This window comes from Dermochelys coriacea, chromosome 9 (assembly GCF_009764565.3).
Source record: "Dermochelys coriacea isolate rDerCor1 chromosome 9, rDerCor1.pri.v4, whole genome shotgun sequence".
Classification (NCBI taxonomy): domain Eukaryota; kingdom Metazoa; phylum Chordata; order Testudines; family Dermochelyidae; genus Dermochelys; species Dermochelys coriacea.
Genome location: NC_050076.1, coordinates 32,919,052 through 32,938,587, shown reverse-complemented (window position 1 = coordinate 32,938,587; position 19,536 = coordinate 32,919,052). Strand labels below are relative to the sequence as shown.

General features: G+C 45.4%; 1 protein-coding gene across 15 annotated transcripts in view; it reads right to left on the bottom strand.

Moving 5' to 3' along the window:
* Positions 1-9,948: 9,948 nt before the first annotated feature.
* Positions 9,949-19,536, bottom strand: part of GK5 (glycerol kinase 5) — an 83,440-nt gene continuing 73,852 nt past the window's right edge. For 6 of the 15 annotated variants that reach the window (XM_038417443.2, XM_043492881.1, XM_038417445.2 and 3 more), the window contains 2 exons: positions 13,540-13,673; positions 9,949-12,281 (listed from right to left, as the gene is read on the bottom strand). In XM_038417443.2, coding sequence (XP_038273371.1) covers positions 12,127-12,281; positions 13,540-13,673 — 289 coding nt within the window. In that variant the 3' untranslated portion in view covers positions 9,949-12,126. Of the gene's footprint in view, positions 12,282-13,538; positions 13,674-19,536 lie in introns of those variants that run through there. The other 9 variants (XM_043492888.1, XM_043492886.1, XM_043492887.1 and 6 more) reach the window with 3 other exon arrangements.

Below are 19,536 nucleotides of genomic sequence, written 5' to 3'. Positions count from 1 at the left end.
GGAAAGACTTTATACAGACATTAACTAACAAGGGATTCTTTTAAACAAAATGTGCGACAGTTTTTGGGGGTATATGTAAAATATTTCACTGAATCAAGTTTCCTTTAGCACCTCAGAACGTTATATCAGACAGAGAAGAACTGCCATGTCAAGGCATTGGGACACCTTGTGCCTTTAAGGACACAGCTCTGGGAATCATGTGCTGAAATGTACTGTCCTGTGAGAGGGGAAATAAAAAAGTCCCTCTGCCCCCACTCTATCTTTGCAAAGACAGCAGGTTGTTAACCCCACTTTAATCCCCTCTGCCCCTCCCTGAGCCAGGGTTTTGCTCTCTGCCAGCGCCTGTACCCTTAGGCTTAACCCCAGCTCCTGCTGTTTCTTCCTGATTTTGCCCCTCAGCTTCCCCTGCCTCCAGCTTGACCCCAGTTTGACCCCACTGGGCAGTCAGTTTCCACCCCCTGCACAGACTCTGTCATCCCCCCCAAAACTCCTTTAAGCTCCGTGAACAGCAGCAGATTTTAATCCCCAGTGAAAGGAGCAGTTACAGCAGCTGTTACTAAGCATGCTCAGTATGAGCTAAGAAGCACACACAGAGCCCTGCCAGCCATGGTCCTAGCACCAGGGTGAGCCTGCTCCAGCCGGGTCTGTGATCCTGCAGGGAAGGAGGTGGTACTGAGCACCCTGAACTCTGGCCAATACCGCTGGAACTAATCCTGTGGGGATTGGGAGCTGATGCTGCTGGGCCAGATCCTGCATGCCACCCTATTTTTGCACCCCTGCTGGCTCTGTGCCTTGGGCTGCTGCCCTGCCCTAGTTACGGCCCTTTCTCCAGCCATTAGCTGTATCTGGGCAGGGACCCTTTTCCCACTCACTTCTGAACAGAAGTTTTAAGTCTATCCAGCCTCTTGCCTTAAACTGTGATGGCCCCAGAAAGCCAGTCTGCTTAAAGGCTACCAGTTAGGCTGTGCTTTCTCTCTGAGGACACTGACAGAGTTTTTACCAGTGATCCTACAACTCTGTCTCAGCAGAGTTCATTTATTTTAAGGGCAAAAAATAGACTGAGAAAACATAGAACAACAATAAGAACCACAACAAGAGTTTCCCTATGCATGCTAAAACCTGACTAGAGGTCACCCATCAGTCTTATGGGCCCAAGTAAGCCAAAGTCTTTCCAATCCTCCTACAAGGGCTAGACCTGCCCCTTGGTCAGAGGGCTCTGTCCATTTCCTTAACCAAAACAAAGGCTCTGTGTCAGTTAAAGCTCAGCTTTTTAAACCAAAGCCCCTTCTTTGTTTGAGTCTCTTGAAAATCCAGTTTAAATCAGTATATGCAAATACTCAAGTTGGGGGTGGTTTTCTGGAGTTATCACCCACCTCCCCCATTGTTTAATGTTCCTCTAATAGCTGTAGTAACCTTCTCCCATGGAGTACAACACATTCATACATAAACCATTCATAAATTTAATACAATGGCTCCCAAAGATGCTGTATGGGATTGTAATATCTCTCTCAGTCAGGAACATAGGCTCCTATAATTTCTGGAGGGCATCCGCCTATCACAAAGGTCTGCTCTACACCCACTTTTAGTACCTGCATAACAATTTTCGTTGGGAGTGTGTAGGTTTGTTTATTTTTTTTTCTAAAGTAGCTATATCAATACATCCCCTAGAGTGAATGCAGTTAGAACAGTATAAAAGGTGACTTGCAGCAATAAGTTATTCCCTTTTCTGTATGTAATTAAGCTACACCACCAGTATAACTGCATCCACACTGAGGGCATTGTACTATTTTTTAACTGGTACAGTTAAAGCGGTACAAATTGGGTATATACAACAAGAACTAACACACAGCTATTGGGCTTTTTTTGCTCAGCTGGTAGAAAAATTGGTTACCTACCTTTTCGTAACTGTTGTTCTTCGAGATGTGTGGTTTATGTCCATTCCATTTTAGGGGTGTGTGGGGGTGTGTGTGTGTGTCCGCTCACGTGCACAGTTGTCGGAGATTTCTGCGTTAATAGTAACAATAGGGCTGGCTGTGGTGCCCCCTGGAGTGGCACACTCATGCGGCGGTATATCAGGCACCGCTGGCCCTACACTCTCTCAGTTCCTTCTTGCTGGTAACTCCGAGAGAGGGCAGGAGGGTGAGTAATGGAATAGACATGAGCAACACATCTTGAAGAACAACAGTTACAAAAGGCTAGTGTCTGTTTTTTCTTCTTCAGGTGCTTGCTCATGTCCATTCCATGCTAGGTGACTCACAAGCAGTACCCCCAGAGCTGGGGTTGGAATTCACAGCTTAGCAGCTTGCAGTACTGCCCTACAGAAGCCAGCATCATCCCGGGCCTGCTGGGTAAGTGCATAGTGGGATGTAAAGCTGCCCTGCAGATGTCCTGGATAGGCACTTGGGCCAGAAAGACTGCTGAAGAGACATGCGCCCTGGTAGAGAGGGTGATGATGATTGCCGAGGGCAGCACCTTCACTTGATCATAGCAAAAATGAATGCAGGCAGTGATCCAAGAGGAAATCCTTTGAGCGGATACAGGGCAACCTTTCATCCTGTCAGCCACAGAGACAAACAACTGCTTGGTCCTGGCTTGAATGGCTTGGTCCTGTCCACGTACAAGGCTAAAGCCCTCCTGATGTCCAGGGCATGCAGCTTGCATGCCTCCTCCAACTTATGTGGCCTCAGAAAGAAGACCGGTAAGTAAATGTCTTCGCTCAAATGAAACTGAGAGACTACCTTTGGAAGGAAGGCCAGGTGTGGTGTCAGCTGGCCGTTGTCCTTGTAGAAGACCATGTAAGGCGGTTTCGAGGTGAGCGACCAAACCTCTAATACCTGGTAGGCCGACGTCACTGCTATTAGGAATGAAGAAGGAGAGAGCAGGAAGCCAGAGGCTAAAAGGGAGGACTCGTGAGCCACAACAGCAACAGATTCAAGTCCCATGGAGGCATGGGATCCCTAATGTGCAGGTAGAGGCACTCCAGACCCTTAAGGAATCTGGCTGTGATATCCTGAGCAAAAACCAACCTGCCCTCGAAAGGCAGGTGGAAGGTTGAGATGGCCACTAGATGGACCTTGATTGATGAGAGGGACAAGCCCTGGAGCTTGAGATGCAGGAGGTAGTCCAGAATGAGCTGCAATGAAGCTCGCTCGGGATGGACACCTTTATCACCAATCCAGCAGGTAGGTCGCTCTAGTGGAGGGCTTTCTACTTCTCAGTAGGACTCCCTGAACCTCGGCCAAACAGTGCTGCTCTGACTCATTTAGCCACGCAGCAGCCAAGTCATCAGATGTAGCGCCGTCAGAGAGTTCCCCACTTCTGGAAGATAGAACTGACCACCTCTGGGTGAAGGGACCACTTGTGGCAAGAAGAATGTCCTGCTGAGGAGATCTGCCAAAGCGTTCTTGGCCCCTGGAAGGTGCGTGGCTACAAGGTAGATAGTTTGCTGCAGACAGAACTCCCAGAGCCAGAGGGCTTCCTGGCAGAGAGCAGACGACCTGGCTCCGCCCTGACTGTTGATATAGAAGACTGTAGCCATGTTGTCCATCAGGACTTGAACCACCATGCCCCGTATATGAGGTAAAAAGGCTTGGCAAGTTAGATGAACCGCCCTGAGTTCCCGGACGTTGATATGCAGGGAACTATCATGACTGGACTAATGACCTTCAGTATTGAGATTGCTCAGGTGGGCTACCCATCCCAGGTCCGAAGCGTCAGAGACAAGAGTCACCGACGAGGCTGGGGCCATGAAGGGAACTCCTTCCAGCACCAACGTGGAATCCTGCCACAAGTTGAGAGACGACAGTATGCTGTCCAGAATCCTCATCACCCGGTCCATGTGATGCTGGATGGGGACATAGACTGACGCCAGCCACATCTGTAGGGATCTGGGGCAGAGTCTTGTGCAACAGACCATGAAAGTGCATGCCACCATATGACCCACCAATCGCAGGCACGTGTGAGCAGTGGTGAGCGGGTGGGCTCACAGGCCCGAGATGAGGTTTCCCATGGCTTGGAACCGAGTCTTGGGGAGGAAGGCTCTGGCTTGAGTGGAGTCGAGAACTGCCCCAATAAATTTTATGCGCTGCACTGGAGTTAGGGTTAATGTATTCCAATTTATCATCAGCCCTAGGTCGCAGCAGGTGGAACAGACCAGATTGAGATGCTTCTGCACCAGATCTGGAGACTGGCTCCTTAACCACCACTTGTTGAGGTACAGGTAAATTTGGACTCCTTGACGTCGCAGGGAAGTGGCCACTGGCACCATACACTTTGTGAACACTCTCAGGGCTAACAAGAGGCCAAAGGGCATCGCCATGAACTGGAAATGGCGCTGGCCCAACGTGAAACGAAGGAAGCACCAATGCCCCGGGAAAATGGAAATATGGACGTATGTATCCTTTAAATTGAGGGCGGTATACCAGTCTCCCAGATCCAGGGAGGGAATGATGGAGGCCAGGGAGACCATGTGAAACTTCAACTTCTTCAGAGACTTTTTGAGGCGACGCACCTCCAGGATAGGTCTGAGGCACCCTTTTTCCTTCAGAATTAGAACACAGCAGGAGCAGAATCCTCTGCCTTCCATGTTCAGAGGAACCTCTTCCACTGCCCCAAGGCCCAGGAGGTTTTCTACCTCCTGAATGAGGAGTTGCCTGTGAGAAGTGTCGCTGAAGAAGGATGGGGATGGGAGGCCTGGTCAGCTATAAACTGCAGGGTATAACCTGAAGAAACTGTATCGAGCACCCAGCGGTCTGATGTGATATGGGACCAGGCTGACTGGAAAGGGCGGAGGCTATTGAGAAGAGGAGGATGGAGCCGGTACACTGGCTGGGGCTGTCATCCTCACGTGCACCCTCAAAATGGCTGTTTCTGGCCTCTCTGATTTTTGGGAGGGTCAGGCTGCACCGCTGGGCGGGAAGATGATGGATAACAACTCTTAGGCCCCCTGTCCTTGTCCTTCTTCCTGTAGGAGCCTGACCTGGAAGCCCTCAGGACTTGGACTGCGGCAGAGGGGGCGGGGGTGGAGGACAGCAGACTAGGCAGGGGGTGCAGGAGCACCTAGACTGCTGAGCAGGATGCAAGCCCAAGGAGCGGAGGGTGGCTCAGGAGTCCTTAGCCCATGGAGCCTCGAGTCAGTTAGCTTGGAAAAGAGCCCTCTACCCTCGAAGGGGAGGTCCCGGATCGTGGCCTGCATTTCAGGAGACAGCCCAGAAGCCTACAACCACGAGCTGTGTCTCATAGCCACTGCTGATGCGACCACCCGGGCCGCCAAGTCCGTAGTGTCCCAGGCCATCTGGAGGACTCTCCTGGCTACTGCCGTGCCTTCGCTCACTAACACAGTGAACTCTTTGGCATAATCCTGCAGGAGGGCTCCGTGAACTTTTTAAAGGAGTTCCACAGGTTGAAGTTATAACGTTCCAGGAGGGCCTGGTGATTAGACACTCGGAACTGCAAGCTGGCCATTGAATAAACCTTTTGGCCAAACAAGTCCAATCTCTTAGCATCTTTATTGTTCGGTGTTCCACTAACCTGTCCCTGCCTGTCCTTTTCGTTAACCGTGGACATGACCAGTGATGCCACCAGGGGATGAATACGCAAATACTCAAAGCCCTTTGCAGGGACATAATATTTCTGTTCCATCTTCTTGGAAGTCAGCGGAATAGAAGAGGGAGATAGCCAAATCATTGTGGCAATCTTGAGGACCGCGGGGTGGACGGGCAATATGACCTGTGCTGGGGTGGTGGCTGAGATGACATTAAAGAGGTTGTCAGCCTCCTCAGTGACTTCCTCAATTTGCAGACCAAGTTTTCTGCCACCAGTTTAAGGAGGGCCTGGTGCTCTTTAAATTCATCCACGAGACTGCTAGGGCAGGATGGCCCTGTGACTACCTCATCCGGGGACGATGACGAAAATGGTACCTCCTGCAGGAGGGTGTCGTTCCCTTCCTTTGTGGGGAGGGTTTCCTCGGTGCCGGGATGCGATGCACCGCATTGGCACCACATTCTGACTGCGGTGCCGTGGCTGGCTTGTCCGATGCAGCCAGGGAGGGCTGGGAGTATTGGACCAGCATGACCAGCACCCCCCATGGGTTCCAATATGGCTACTGGGGGGGCCACAGTCCCTGCTGCACTTGTGCCATGGCTGGTGCCACCTCAGTCTCCAGCGTTGGTGGGGAATAGTCCCTCCTCAGCAACGGGTTGGTGGTCTGATCCTGACCATGGTGGAGCTGTCAAGGCCTGGGTCTGTTTGCCGACTCTGGAGGACGAGCGGCAGGGCGATGGTGAGTAGTGCTGCCTTCCTGAGGAACAGCACAGGGGCAAACGAGACCGGTTCAGAGATCCCAAGTGATCCCTCCAGGATGGCGACCGATGTCTGGAAGACCGCCTGGGAGTGGGTGACCAGCGCCTCGGTGACCTGTAGCCAGATGATCGCCGGTACCAGCGGTATGGTGAATGGTGACTCGAATCCGGAGTCCCATGTCTAGTAGGTGGGGATCTCGCTGGAGACCTAGGCCTCCGGGCTGGAGAGCTGGGACACAGTGCCAGGATCCAAGGTCTCGGTGATGGGGACCTGTGCCTGCCGTCCAGCCTCTGGGGGAGTTATGCCAGTCTATGCTGCTGCACCCCGGTGGGCTTGTCCTTCGGTGTGCGGGCAAAGCCACTTCTGGCACCTGACGTGGCACCTGCGGAGCCCATCGGCTCTGCTCTCTAGCTGCTGGGACCGCTTCGGGCATTGAAGGCCCCACAATAGGTTGGGAGCCCCTGCTGCTGCCCGGAGTGTGAGGCAGGTCCCAAGCCGGACTGGGAGGTCCAAGCTCAGCGGCACCCCGGGAAGCCCCAAAGTGGGCGCATGGCCTGACACAGGTCATTTGCCCATAGCCCCTCTGTCCTTCAGTGCTGAGGGACTTTGCTTCTTCTGCCACTTCCTTGGCACCGCCAAAAAGGGAGTGGTGCCAGGCCAAGTCCGGTGACAGCAGTGCACTGCGCACAAAGGCCTATGTATTCAGCATGAGTTCTGCGATGGAGGGCTCCAACACATGGCGAAGAGCAGCCTCCATCAGGATGGCCCTCAACCAAATATCTTGCTCCCTCTGTGTCTGAGGGCAAAAGTTTTTGAAAATGCAACACGTATCTTTCCTGTGACTTTCTCCCAGACACTTGAGACAACTGTCATGGGGATCATTGATTGGCATTGGCCTGCTGAATGCTGAACACAACTTGAAGCCGGGGGAGTGGGGCATGCCCTGCTCAGGGCAAAGTCCCAACAGGGACTCTAACTAATGAACTTAACACTACCAACTATGAACTATATACAATAACCAGTAGAACAAAGTCTATGAGAAAGGCTATGAAGAAATTGCTAGTGCTCTTGCGATGCAAGGCAAAGTGCTCCAATCAACCATTATAGGCAGTAAGAAGGAACTAAGAGGGCATAGGACCAATGGCGCCTTATATACTGCTGCATGAGCAAACCACTCCAGAGGCCGCGACAGGTGGCCCTACGGATACCGCTAAGGCAGAAATCTGACAATTGTGCATGTGGGCACGTATAGACCTAAAATGGAATCAACATGAGCAACCACTCAAAGAAGAATAGTTGCTTATTGCATAGCAGGCCAAGCTATTCGGGGGAAAGGAGAGCCTGTTGGGGGAACTGGAAAAAGTAATACACACTGCAGATTTCATATAGCATATCTTGACATTTACAGCAATACCATTCACTGTAATTTCTAGATGTGACACCTATCCAGGGAATAGTAAGACCTGCAATGGAACTCCTTGCCTCCCAGTCTCTACTGGTCTTATTTTCCCAGTCAAAAGACTGACTGGCACTTCTTCTGTTTGCAGTGGCTAGCAAAAACAAAATCTTCAAAGGAATACTGAGAATTAATCTGTTATTAACAATTAAATATAGCTGTGCAGACAATAGCTAAATTCAGATGCTTACAAGGCCTGTGTCCAGTGTCTAACTCTAACAACATACCCTTCCCTTTTACTGAAGGGGAAGAGGGTAAGAAACAGCTGGCATAGGTGAAAAGAAAAAGAAAAAAAAAAAAAAAAGCTTCCTGTCAGTTTTGCACCAATGAGAGTTTCCCTTTTCTGTCCACTTTATGGACAGGGATGGGCACACTTCTGCTGGTATGTGCCATTACATTGGTGATCGCCTCTTTGAGCCCAAAGAGTGCTGCCTGAAGTCCAGAGACTGACACTGGGAACTCCGATAGACAGGTTGACCTGTACCCGAGGCGTGGTGGCTCTGCACAGGTGAGCGTTGGCAGGACACTCCTTGTGGTGAGAAGCGATGCCACACTGATGGGGACTGTTGGAAGGGTTCCAAGGTGGGTTTGCCCCTGGAGTGGGGTACTGCAGTAACTGGCATGGGCGGCACTGGTAGGGACAGGATGTCCTTAGTGGCCTGCAGGGCCTTTGGTGTACATAGCACCACCAGGTGCCGAATGCTTGTGCTGCTCTACAGGGTGGTGGGCGTATCCTGGAGTAGACTAGCCTCCTTGGTGGAAGTTGGGGCCTGACCTCCATCCGGAGGCAAAGAGCCACCCCTCATGGGTCTTTGCTTTCCTCCAGCCCTCTCCTTCTTTTTATGGGATGCAGGAGAAGGTCCCCTTACGGTCTTTCTTTGCTTTCTAGCTGGTACCTAGGGAGGTGGATCGACGCCGGTCTGCAGACGGTGCTGGCAGCACACGCCGCACTGAGGCCACACTGCTAGGAGAGGAATCTGATCTGGATGTTTCTGGTGCCGGTGCAAGTGCTGACTCCATAAGGAGCAATCGGAGACGAATGTCCCACTCCTTCTTGGTCTAAGGTTTAAAACTCTTACAAATGCGATACTAGTTGCTCACATGAGTTTCCCCCAAGCACCAAAGACAGCTACTTTGGGGGTCATTGACTGGCATAGGTTTTTTGCAGCAGTCATAGGGTTTGAAGACTGGGGACCAGGGCATGCCTCATCCCTAGGCTAAATCCCATCCAGGACTACGAACCAACACAAACTACACTAACAACTTTATACAGCAAAAAAGTTCACAATAAGCAGTTGAGAGAGAAGCTTGCTGAGGCAAGGGAATGTTCCAGCACCATTACTGGCAGTAAGAAGGAACTAAGGGTGGGGGGGAGCTGGCAGTGCTCCTTATACCGCAGTATATGCACGTGCCACTCCAGAAGGTGCCAGAGCGAGTCCCCTACGGATACCACTGAGGGAAAAACTTCTGGCACCAGTGCATGTGGCGAGCACACACCCCTATAATGGAATGGACGTGAGTAATCACTTGAAGAAGAAGTCTTTTTTTTTTTATACATCTGCAAGTACCTGAAACCAGTCTTTTTCAACACTTCTCCACCCTTGATGGGTCTCATCAAGTCAGGACTCTTAGGTGGCCATTATCACAGCAGAAAGACTGTCACTTGGGTTTTCAATCCTCACATCTGAATCATGTGGGGTAGTGCCCCACCTTAAGTAAAATATTCATAAACTCGAATATGGAATTCCAAGTTAAAATATAAGTACAGATTGGAAATATTTGCCATTTGTGCTTTATGACTGAAGATGCCCAATTGACAAAAGGCAGAAATTACGTAAGCTTTTCAAACTAAAAAAACAAAAACAAAACCTATGCCTAAGGGGGAATCTAAAATTAAGTTAACAGTAAGGAGTGTGTGAAAGGCCTAGACTTTTCAAATAGAGGTTGATGTAGATGAGCTTGTACAATGTCTTCACTGCTAGATCTGAATTAAAACTAACATAAATGAATGAAATGAACTCCAGAGAAAATAAGTCTGGAAAGGTAGCTGGACTTGGACTGTTTGAAGTTAACTCCAAACCCGCAATCTTCTTATAGTATTAATATACAGGCATAGCAATTTGTTATGGATACATATTTCTGACAAAAATAAAATACATCAATTTGAGACCAGAGTCATATAATAATCTTTGTTTAAAAGTATCTCAATGCAAATTTTATTCATTTGAACCCTCAGTATGTTAAAAATCTATCTGAAAAGAAGCTAAAAGCAAGTAATCCGCAGAGATCAAGAGCTAGTAAGTTTTAATTTTTTTAAAGAGAGAGTGTTAAAATTGGAATACATTTTGCAGCTGAGCTACTCCTGACAAAAAGGGGTTATAATGAAAATTATTAAAGACTCTTAATTATAGATAGGTGCTGCTATAAATTATAAGTTACTCTGTTATATTCATTATAATTTTTATTCTAGTTTTAAAAATAGTAGTAGTAAAGGATGTCTTCAAAAACAAAGCATGTTTGGCTCTGCTTTAGTACAATATAATTTAATAATGATGGCTTAAAAAACATTAATACTGTGACAAAGTTCCTCCTCTGCCTTGGTGGGTCCTGCGCTTATTAGTGGATTTTCTCGCCTCAGAGGTTCACGGCAGCCCTCAGTTTGGCCACTTTCGTGGCTCAAATCTGCCATTCCCTCAGTTAGCCTCATCACTGGCCAGCATGAAGAAAGGAAGAACAATCCCCGCAGTCTCTGCTGATCCACCTAGTGGATCGGGGAACAGGCCAGAGACCTTCCCCTCTGGTGGAACCCACCGTCCAGTTCAACTCTTCCAATATCAAGTAGGGAGTTGGGGGAATGGAGGGATGGGGGAAACCCGGGCTGCCCTCTACTCTGGGTTCCAGCCCAGGGCCCTGTGGGTTGCAGCTGTCTACAGTGGCTCCTGTAACAGCTGCGTGACAGCTACAACTCCCTGGGCTACTTCCCCAGGGCCTCCTCCCAACACCTTCTTTATTCTCGTCACAGGACCTTCCTCATGTTGTTTGATAATGCTTATACTTCTCAGTCTTCCAGTTGTACGCCTTCTCACTCTCAGCTTCTTGCGCCTCTTGCTCCCAGCTCCTTGCACACACCACAAACTGAAGTGAGCTCCTTTTTAAACCCAGGTGCCCTGATTAGCCTGCCTTAATTGATTCTAGCAACTTCCTGATTGGCTGCAGGTGTTCTAATCAGCTTGTCTGCCTTAATTGTTTCCAGAAAGTTCCTGATTGTTCTAGAACCTTCCCTTTACCTACCCAGGGAAAAGGGACCTACTTAACCTGGGGCTAATATATCTGCCTTCTATCACTCTCCTGTAGCCATCTGGCCTGACCTTGTCACAATACATATACTTTTTGAAAAAAATAGGATACAATATGTAATTACTTTGACTGCTATTTGCATTAATTAACAGTGCAATAAGAATGACTTTTATTACAAAATTAAAGATCTGTTGAGTTGCATATCAGATAAGAACGGTTAGCTATAAAAATCATAGAATGAAACGATTTCATGTAGTACTGATCCACAGTATTTAGACCTAATATAGTACCTAAGCTCTAGGCACTGTACAAAATAACACACACTATGGATAAAAAATTCATTACAAATATAGATTCTGTCTAGTCAATTAAGATGTAACATAATAATTCATAGTCAGCAACACATACTCATACATAAAGTACCCATATTAAATGAAGTCCACCATAAGTAATAAAATGCCACACGCAATCACCCTATTCTTCCCAGAAATGCCCATCAAAATACAACTGTTTTGCAGAATGCCCTGAAGGTTAAGAAATTCAGGCTTTCAAACCAAGGGATGGGAACCGAGTTCCAAAGTAGAGAACTCCTCATGGAGAATGCCCTGCCAATAAGAAAGACAGCTATACTCTGCATTAGGTTAAGATTATAAATGATCTCAAAAAGTGTATCCCAATGCAGAGCATATTATAGTAATCAAATCTCCATCTGACAAAGGCAAACAAGAAGTATCTTTTGCCACATTTCCCCACCCTTGTTCACCATAACTGGGATAAGTGTCCTTAGACCCCAGAGACCATCAATCATCTTACACGACAGTGGCATTCAAGATTCTTGTGCACCCTCATGCCACCAAAGGGACATGGCTGCTGCAGCTGATCAACAAGTATAGCAAGGAGGATATAATGGATCAAAATGCAGTAGTAACTGATCTAACAGAAGTAGGGAGGCTGCTGAAATTCAACATAACCAAGTGTAAACTCCATAAAAAAGTGCTGGTTTAGTTTTTATTGTTCTATAAATTCTAAGGTTTCATTAATAGATGGCCATTTCAAAAAAGCGAACTCTTTCATTAGTATGATGTCTGGCTGTACCAATTCAAGGAACGTTGTACTGCTTTTATCCAATTATCCATGGCAAGTTGGTATTCTCCAGAGTCCCTCTGAGGCTCAAAAACAATTTCAGTTCGCCTCAGTTTCTTTAGTTGTTCTTTGTCAGTCCAAAACCCTGTAAGTACAAAATTAATCCTAAAGCTTAACTGCAAATATTGTGTTGGGAAAAAATCCATACAATTGAACAATAATTACATTTAGAAGCATGGTGAAGATAATTAGGATATTCCTCATTCATTCCAGTAATTTTCTTTATAAAGTGGGTGAATATTTTTCAATTCTGAAACAATTCCAATAGAATCCACTTAACTGAAATCCTGACAAACAGTAAATCTGCTTAACTGTGATGGTTTCCAAGGAACAGATTTAGTACATCGATGTTCATTTAGGTTCTGTCAAAATTAGGAAAATGAGCAAGGGGACAATAGGCCTCAGCCACAGATGGCCTTAAGTAGGTGGGACCAGGGGAACCAAGGGCAAAACTGATCATTTTCCTATTTCCTTACTTAAAAAGATAGACAAATGGCAAATCATATCTTGTGTTGCCTACAAGTCTATGTAAAATATGCGAACAAACAGTTCACACTTATAAACTGAAGGTCCCTTTGTCTACTTCAGGCTGTTTCCTTACTGTTTTAGCTGCTGAATAAGTCTCACCATAATATAGGATTTTTAAATATTTTAATGTTTTGTACTATATACATTTTAAAAGCCACTTAATACAAATAGCCATCAACAAAATATATTCCTATTAATGAAGACTACTGCTTAATAGACACGTTTGGGTTTTCATTGGAGCCTGGTTAATTAAACAGATTGATTCTACTTTACTGCAGCTGAATCTTTTTCTGCTAACAGTCAATTCACTTTATACTATCCCTTTTGCTTATTACTGTCAAAATCATAAGAATAAGAGATGATTTTCTAAACTTATTTTACACATTTAGATTGTAATCCTGAAAACATACACTCATAAGCTTAACTTTTTAAACTGACATGATTGGGACTACTTATGTGCATAAGTTAACCAAGTGCATAAGTGTTTGCAAGACCAGGGCATTAATTTATGTTAGATGCACTGTCCCATTAAACTAGTTTTGTATATTTTGCTCCATGCTCTCTCCCCTCTGTTCCATCACACATGGATGTATGAATGAAAAGCACTATTTTATCTTGGATTTCCACGATAGTGAAATTGTGAAAATGGTTAACTGAATATTTAGGGACAATTTATTATCGGAAAATTAAAGAACGACAAAGCCATATACAAGTTCTGCTGATCTATTTGTAGTCTTCAACTGTATATATTATAATGAGAAAAAAAACTAGTCAGCAAATATTTAGATGGAAAGTTTTTCAAAGAATATACATACCTAAAGCAAGACCTGCTAGAAAAGCAGCTCCAAGACAAGACATATCTGTGTTTACAGGCTTGTCTATCTTCTTATTAATTAAGTCAGAAGTCATCTGCATGATAAAACTATTGTTACTGACACCTCCATCAGCGCTGTGTGGGAGCAAACAAAGGTAAAAGGTTGAGTTTAATAAAAATATTTAGTATCAAATGTTCAGAAACAACTTCTGGGTTTGCATACAGATATAGAAAACTGTCTACTACATTTGTGCATACATATTCCATTTTATGTGTGAGCAGAGTTACAGGTGCATATTTAGAGGCCAGGATAAGTCCTCTTGGGGAAAAAATACTGCCTCTGAAGTCCAAAAAAAATATTTTGAAAAAGCAACTTGTATTTTTAAGATTTTAGCACAACTTTGATTTCAGCCTCCTAAAATAATACAATTATAATCCTGATTGAAATGTTAAGATTTATGGTAGAACATGGCTTTTACATGCTGTAGCCTGAATCACAGAACACTCAAAAATATCCTTTAGAAAGTTCAGTAAGTTCAGTTTGTGTTCAAAGAGCTAGAGAGATGCATTTTCTTGTAATTAGTGAATCTTTGTTGGTATTCTAGCCTATTCATTCACAGTTGCTTCCTTCTGTAGGAAGCATGAGAAGTAGGCTGCAATCTCTCCATTCTCTCTTTACTTTCTCCTAAATGCCTTTGTATCATAGGCCTTGTCTACAATAATGAGCTAAGTCGATCCAAGTTATGCTAGTTAAGTTACACAAGTTATGTAACTTAAGTCAACATAGCTTAGCTCGATTTACAGCAACATCTACAAACACACTATGTCAATGGGAGATGATCTCCCAGCGACATAGCTTCCTTCATTCGTTGAGGTGAGTACTGATATTGATGGGAGAGCGCTCTCCCATCAACTCATTGCGTCTTCACCTGCTAAATTGACACCACTGCACTGATCGCAGTGGTGCTGATTTAGCCCCTACTGAAGACAAGCCCTGAGACCTGGCTTTCCAGCCAAGGAAAAGAGGCATTTATGAACATTTACCCTGTATTAGCTGAAGAGAGTTACTAGAGTTACAAGGCATTCCTTCCTCCAGGAGCACCAGAGAACAAATAACTAAACTATAAACAATTACCGACACTTTTGTCGCACAATGAATTACTATACCACTAGACTGCCATACTGCCAGTTGCTTACCCACTTTCCTATTATTGACACTTATAGTTAAGGTTGCCCAATAGTTCCCATTAAAAGACCTTTTTTAGGTTGCTATTGTCTGCAGGACTCCTGCCTCATTTGCTGCGGAAGTTGGAAGACATGGAATGAATGAGGCAGGTGGCTGCAGGAAGAGAAAGGATAGTCTCCTGGTTAAGGCAGCTGAATGCTGCACTGGAGAACTTGATTCTACCCCTGCGCTATCCATATGGTCTCACACACAAGCTGTGCAGGGCTGGAGTTACTATGTGATGATGGACAAGTCATCTAAATGTTGGTTGCCCACTAACTGCGTTCCTCATATTTTGGGTGTCCAACATGACACACATGGGGGCCAGACGAGGGCTCAGATCTGCAACTTAAGTTGATGAAGTGTGCTTTAAACATACGATATACTATAAAAATGCTACCAATTCTGGAAAATCAGAGCCAAGGTGTCAGAAGTTAGGCATCCAAAATTAACACACACTTGACAATTTTAGCCTCTCTCTCTGTGCATCAGGGTATATTTACACAGGGAAATGAACAGGCATTAGTTATACCAGTATAATTATACTGCTCTACAATTACTCTTGTGGACACTCTTATTTGGAATAACTGTGGCCTTTTTTCAGTTTAGTTTATGTTGCTTCAAAAACCAAAACCAAAAAGAGGCCAGTTATTCCTAATAACTGTTTATACGAGTAGCTACAACAGTATTATCATGTTGGTATAGCAATGTAAAAATTAATTTCCTGGTGTAGACAAACCCTCATTTTCCCATCCATAAATAGGTGATAATACCACCATCTATTCTCACAGAGGTGCTGTCCGACAAATTCATTCTTAAAAAAACAAGAGTACTTGTGGCACCTTAGAGACTAACAAATTTATTTGAGCATAAGCTTTCATGGGCTACAGCCCACTTCATCAGATGCATAGAATGGAACATATAGTAAGAAGATATATATACATACAGAGAACATGAAAAGGTGGAAGTTGCCAGACCAACTCTAAGAGGCTAATTAATTAAGATGAGCTATTGTCAGCAGGAGGGGAAAAAAACCACTTTTGTAGTGATAATTAGGATGGCCCATTTCAGACAGTTGACTATAAGGTGAGAGGATACTTAACAAGGGGAAATAGATTCAATTTGTGTAATGACCCAGCCACTCCCAGTCTCTATTCAAGCCCAAGTTAAGGTATCTAGTTTGCAAATTAATCCAGTTCAGCAGTTTCTTGTTGGAGTCTGTTTTTGAAGCTTTTCTGTTGAAAAATTGCCACCTTTAAGTCTGTTACTGAGTAACCAGAGAGGTTGAAGTGTTCTCCTATTGGTTTTTGAATGTCATGATTCCTGATTTCAGATTTGTGTCCATTTATTCTTTTGCGTAGAGACTGTCCAGTTTGGCCAATGTACATGGCAGATGGGTATTGCTAGCACATGATGGCATATATTACATTGGTAGATGTGCAGGTGAACGAGTCCCTGATGGCGTAGCTGTGAGAGTGATCCCAAGATCTGTGAGATGTCACAGATCTTGGGGGACAGACCAGTCCTCGCTTACAGACAGCCCCCCAACCTGAAGCAATTACTCACCAGCAACCACACAACAAAAACACTAACCCACGAACCCAATGCCAACTCTGTCCACATATCTATTCAAGTGACACTATCATAGGACCTAATCGCATCAGCCACGCCATCAGCGGCTCGTTCAACTGCACATCTACCAATATGATATATGCCATCATTTGCCAGACACAAATCTGACATCAGTAACAGACTTAAATGTGGCAATTCTGCAACAGAAAAGCTTCAAAAAACAGACTCCAACAAGAAACTGCTGAACTGGAATTAATTTGCAAACTAGATACCATTAACTTGGATTGAATGGAGACTGGGAGTGGCTGGGTCATTACACTAATTGATTCTATTTCTCCATGTTAAGCATCCTCACACCTCTTGTCAACTGTCTGAAATGGGCCATCTTGATTATCAATACAAAAGCTTTTTTTCCCTCCTGCTGATAATAGCTCATCTTAATTAAGTAGCCTCAGAGTTGGTATGGCACCTTTTTATGTTCTCTGTATGTATATATCTTCTTACTATATGTTCCATTCTATGCATCTGATGAAGTGGGCTGTAGCCCATGAAAGCTTATGCTCAAATAAATTTGTTAGTCTCTAAGGTGCCACAAGTACTCCTGTTCTTTTTGCGGATACAGACTAACACGGCTGCTACTCTGAATTCATTGTTGTTTGTGAAGTACATCAGGTACTATGGTGAGAGCAACACAGAAACACACAGGAGGGATTTAATAATTTTGTATTCAGTGTAGGTTTGAATGGTGTGCGGTAAATAAGACCTGAGGCCACACACAATGAGCAGGTAAAAATATTGAATTATCATCTCACTCAATGAAGCAGAGGTCCTATGGAGAAAATAGTAATTTTGTGTTCATGTAATTAAAGACTATCATAATATACACATTCAAGAGGGGGTGAATTAAGATTATATCGGCAACTTTAATTATGGCAGGTGGTAAAGGACAGAAATCATCCCCATCAGCATGGAAAGGGTTAAAGAGAGACTTTGGATCCAGCTAGCCTCATCCAGTTACATGTGCAGCCAATGCCAGATTGGGAGGGGAGAAAAAAGGAAGGAGCCTGGCTCACTTTGGGGCTGACTGGCGAAGAGGCAGGAACAAGCTGTTTGCCTACTTGAGGGAAGGATCACTAGCTTGCCACCCAAGGCAGCCACCAGGAACCAAACACTGTCTTCCTGGCCAAATGAGATGGAGAAAGAGGCCTAGCAGCACCCGGCCTAAGAGGAACCTGGGTGACCGAAGCACAGAGACCTTGTTGGAGCTTCCAACCCTGCCGAACCTATGGCTGCCTTACCCAGAGGAACCTGGGACTGTAGTAGGATGCTGTCTAGGATCCATAAGGGGGCATTACTAGAGACAAGCCACCATAGGAACTTGAATTATAGAGGCCATGCCCCAAACTGAAGAGGCAGCAGTAGAAAGTAGCCCAGGGCAGTGGACACAGACTTCCCGCTTGGAGGTCCCCTACTAAGGGTTTGACTAACACAGGGCCCTAGGCTGGGAGGTGGTGGAGTGGGAAGGCCTGAGTCCCCCAATCCTCCTGCCTTAAAGACTGAGGCACCTGTGCCACAGAAGTGGGGAGCAAGAAAAACACTCCAACCACTAGTCCAACTGGCCCTCCAAGCTCCCTGTTACATGGCATTTCCTAAATTGTGAGTGCCAGACTTTACAATCGTAATGTTCTTCTAATTGTAGGGTTTTTATGTAATTTCCTATGTTTTTAAAAAAGTAAAAGGTGAAAATAAAACAAATTGTGGAACAATATGATTCATCAGCAGAATTACATCCTTCATATCCACAGCATAGATCTCTGCCACTTGAACTAACAGAGTAACTGACAGCAGCAGTAGGTTGTCATGCTCTATTTGAGCAGTCTTTAGAGGGAGATGAGGCAAACATTTTCTCAATGGGTTTCACAGCTGTTGGCTGACAGCAGTAAAATGTGGAGATTTAGAAATTCTGGGCTCTATTTCAGGTTCTGAGGGAAGTATACTGTTGTGGTTACAGATCCTTCTGTCCCATCTCCCACCAAACCTGAACTCTTTTTCCTGGCTCATCTGGCCTGTCCTTGTCAATGTCTCTCCCCACACATGCTCCCAAGCTCCTCGTCCCAATCCCTATCTGCTATCATACCTCAACACTGTTCCCCCATTCCCTTGTCCCAGTCTTCCCTTTCACCACCCCACAGACCCAGCTGCTCACCCCTCAGCATTTTGGTCATGCTGTTTCCTCCTCCTTGCTGCTCGGGTGTCCGCAGGGAGACCACTGAGAACACAGAAGAGAATCTCTCCCTGCTCTCAGTTCCCGGATGCAGCACAACAATGGTCTCTGGCTGCTGAAAGGAGCAATTTCACAGAAAGTTCTACTCATCCTTTAGAGTCTTAGGATAGAGCAGGCCCAACACAGATGGAATCTTTGGAAAATTTGTCACCAAACATTAACAAGTTTCTACTGAGCACGTGTGAAACGAGGTTTTCAAAGGCTCACAACCTGGCCAAATTTGGACAGATTTTCCTGGAGGTTCCAAAAGGCACATCCCTGACACAAGAATGGTGCCCTTGCCAAATTTCAATTCCTGCTCTAAAGCAAAGAGGTGCTACCGCAGGGGTTCCTTAACTTTTTGTCAGCACAACCCCATTTTAATTAACTATTTCCTTCCAGAACCCCAGACAGCATGAAGGAAGCCATTCTGGCAAGCAAAATGGTGTCCTCCATGTGGTTTGACCTGACACACATGGTGCTTATGAGGTCATGCTGTATAAAGGATGCTATTTTGCTCTTCCGAATAGCTTCCTCCATGCTCTCTGGGGTCCTGGAAGGAAATTAATTAGTTAAAATGGGGTCATATGTATGGTATGTTTGAGGTTACGTTGTGTGTAGGATGCTACTATAGACCAAAACAGTGTCCCCTAAGCATTGTTTCCTGACCCCCAGTTTGGGAACCGCTATGCTACGGTTTCTCAATGAAACAACTGGAAGAATTTTTTAACATGGCCAAAGCAAAAGTATTTTTCCCTAATCTCATGCTCAGAAGTGACAAAAAATGTTGCTGAATTTTTGAAAAAAAAATTTAGTCTGAGGCAGATAACCAGCATGGAAAATTTCAGCTAAAATGGTTATAGTTAGGCAAAATTATAAGAACCTAAAAAAAGGATCTTATGATGGAAAGTGTCAGGCAAACGTAGTTACAGGCATCA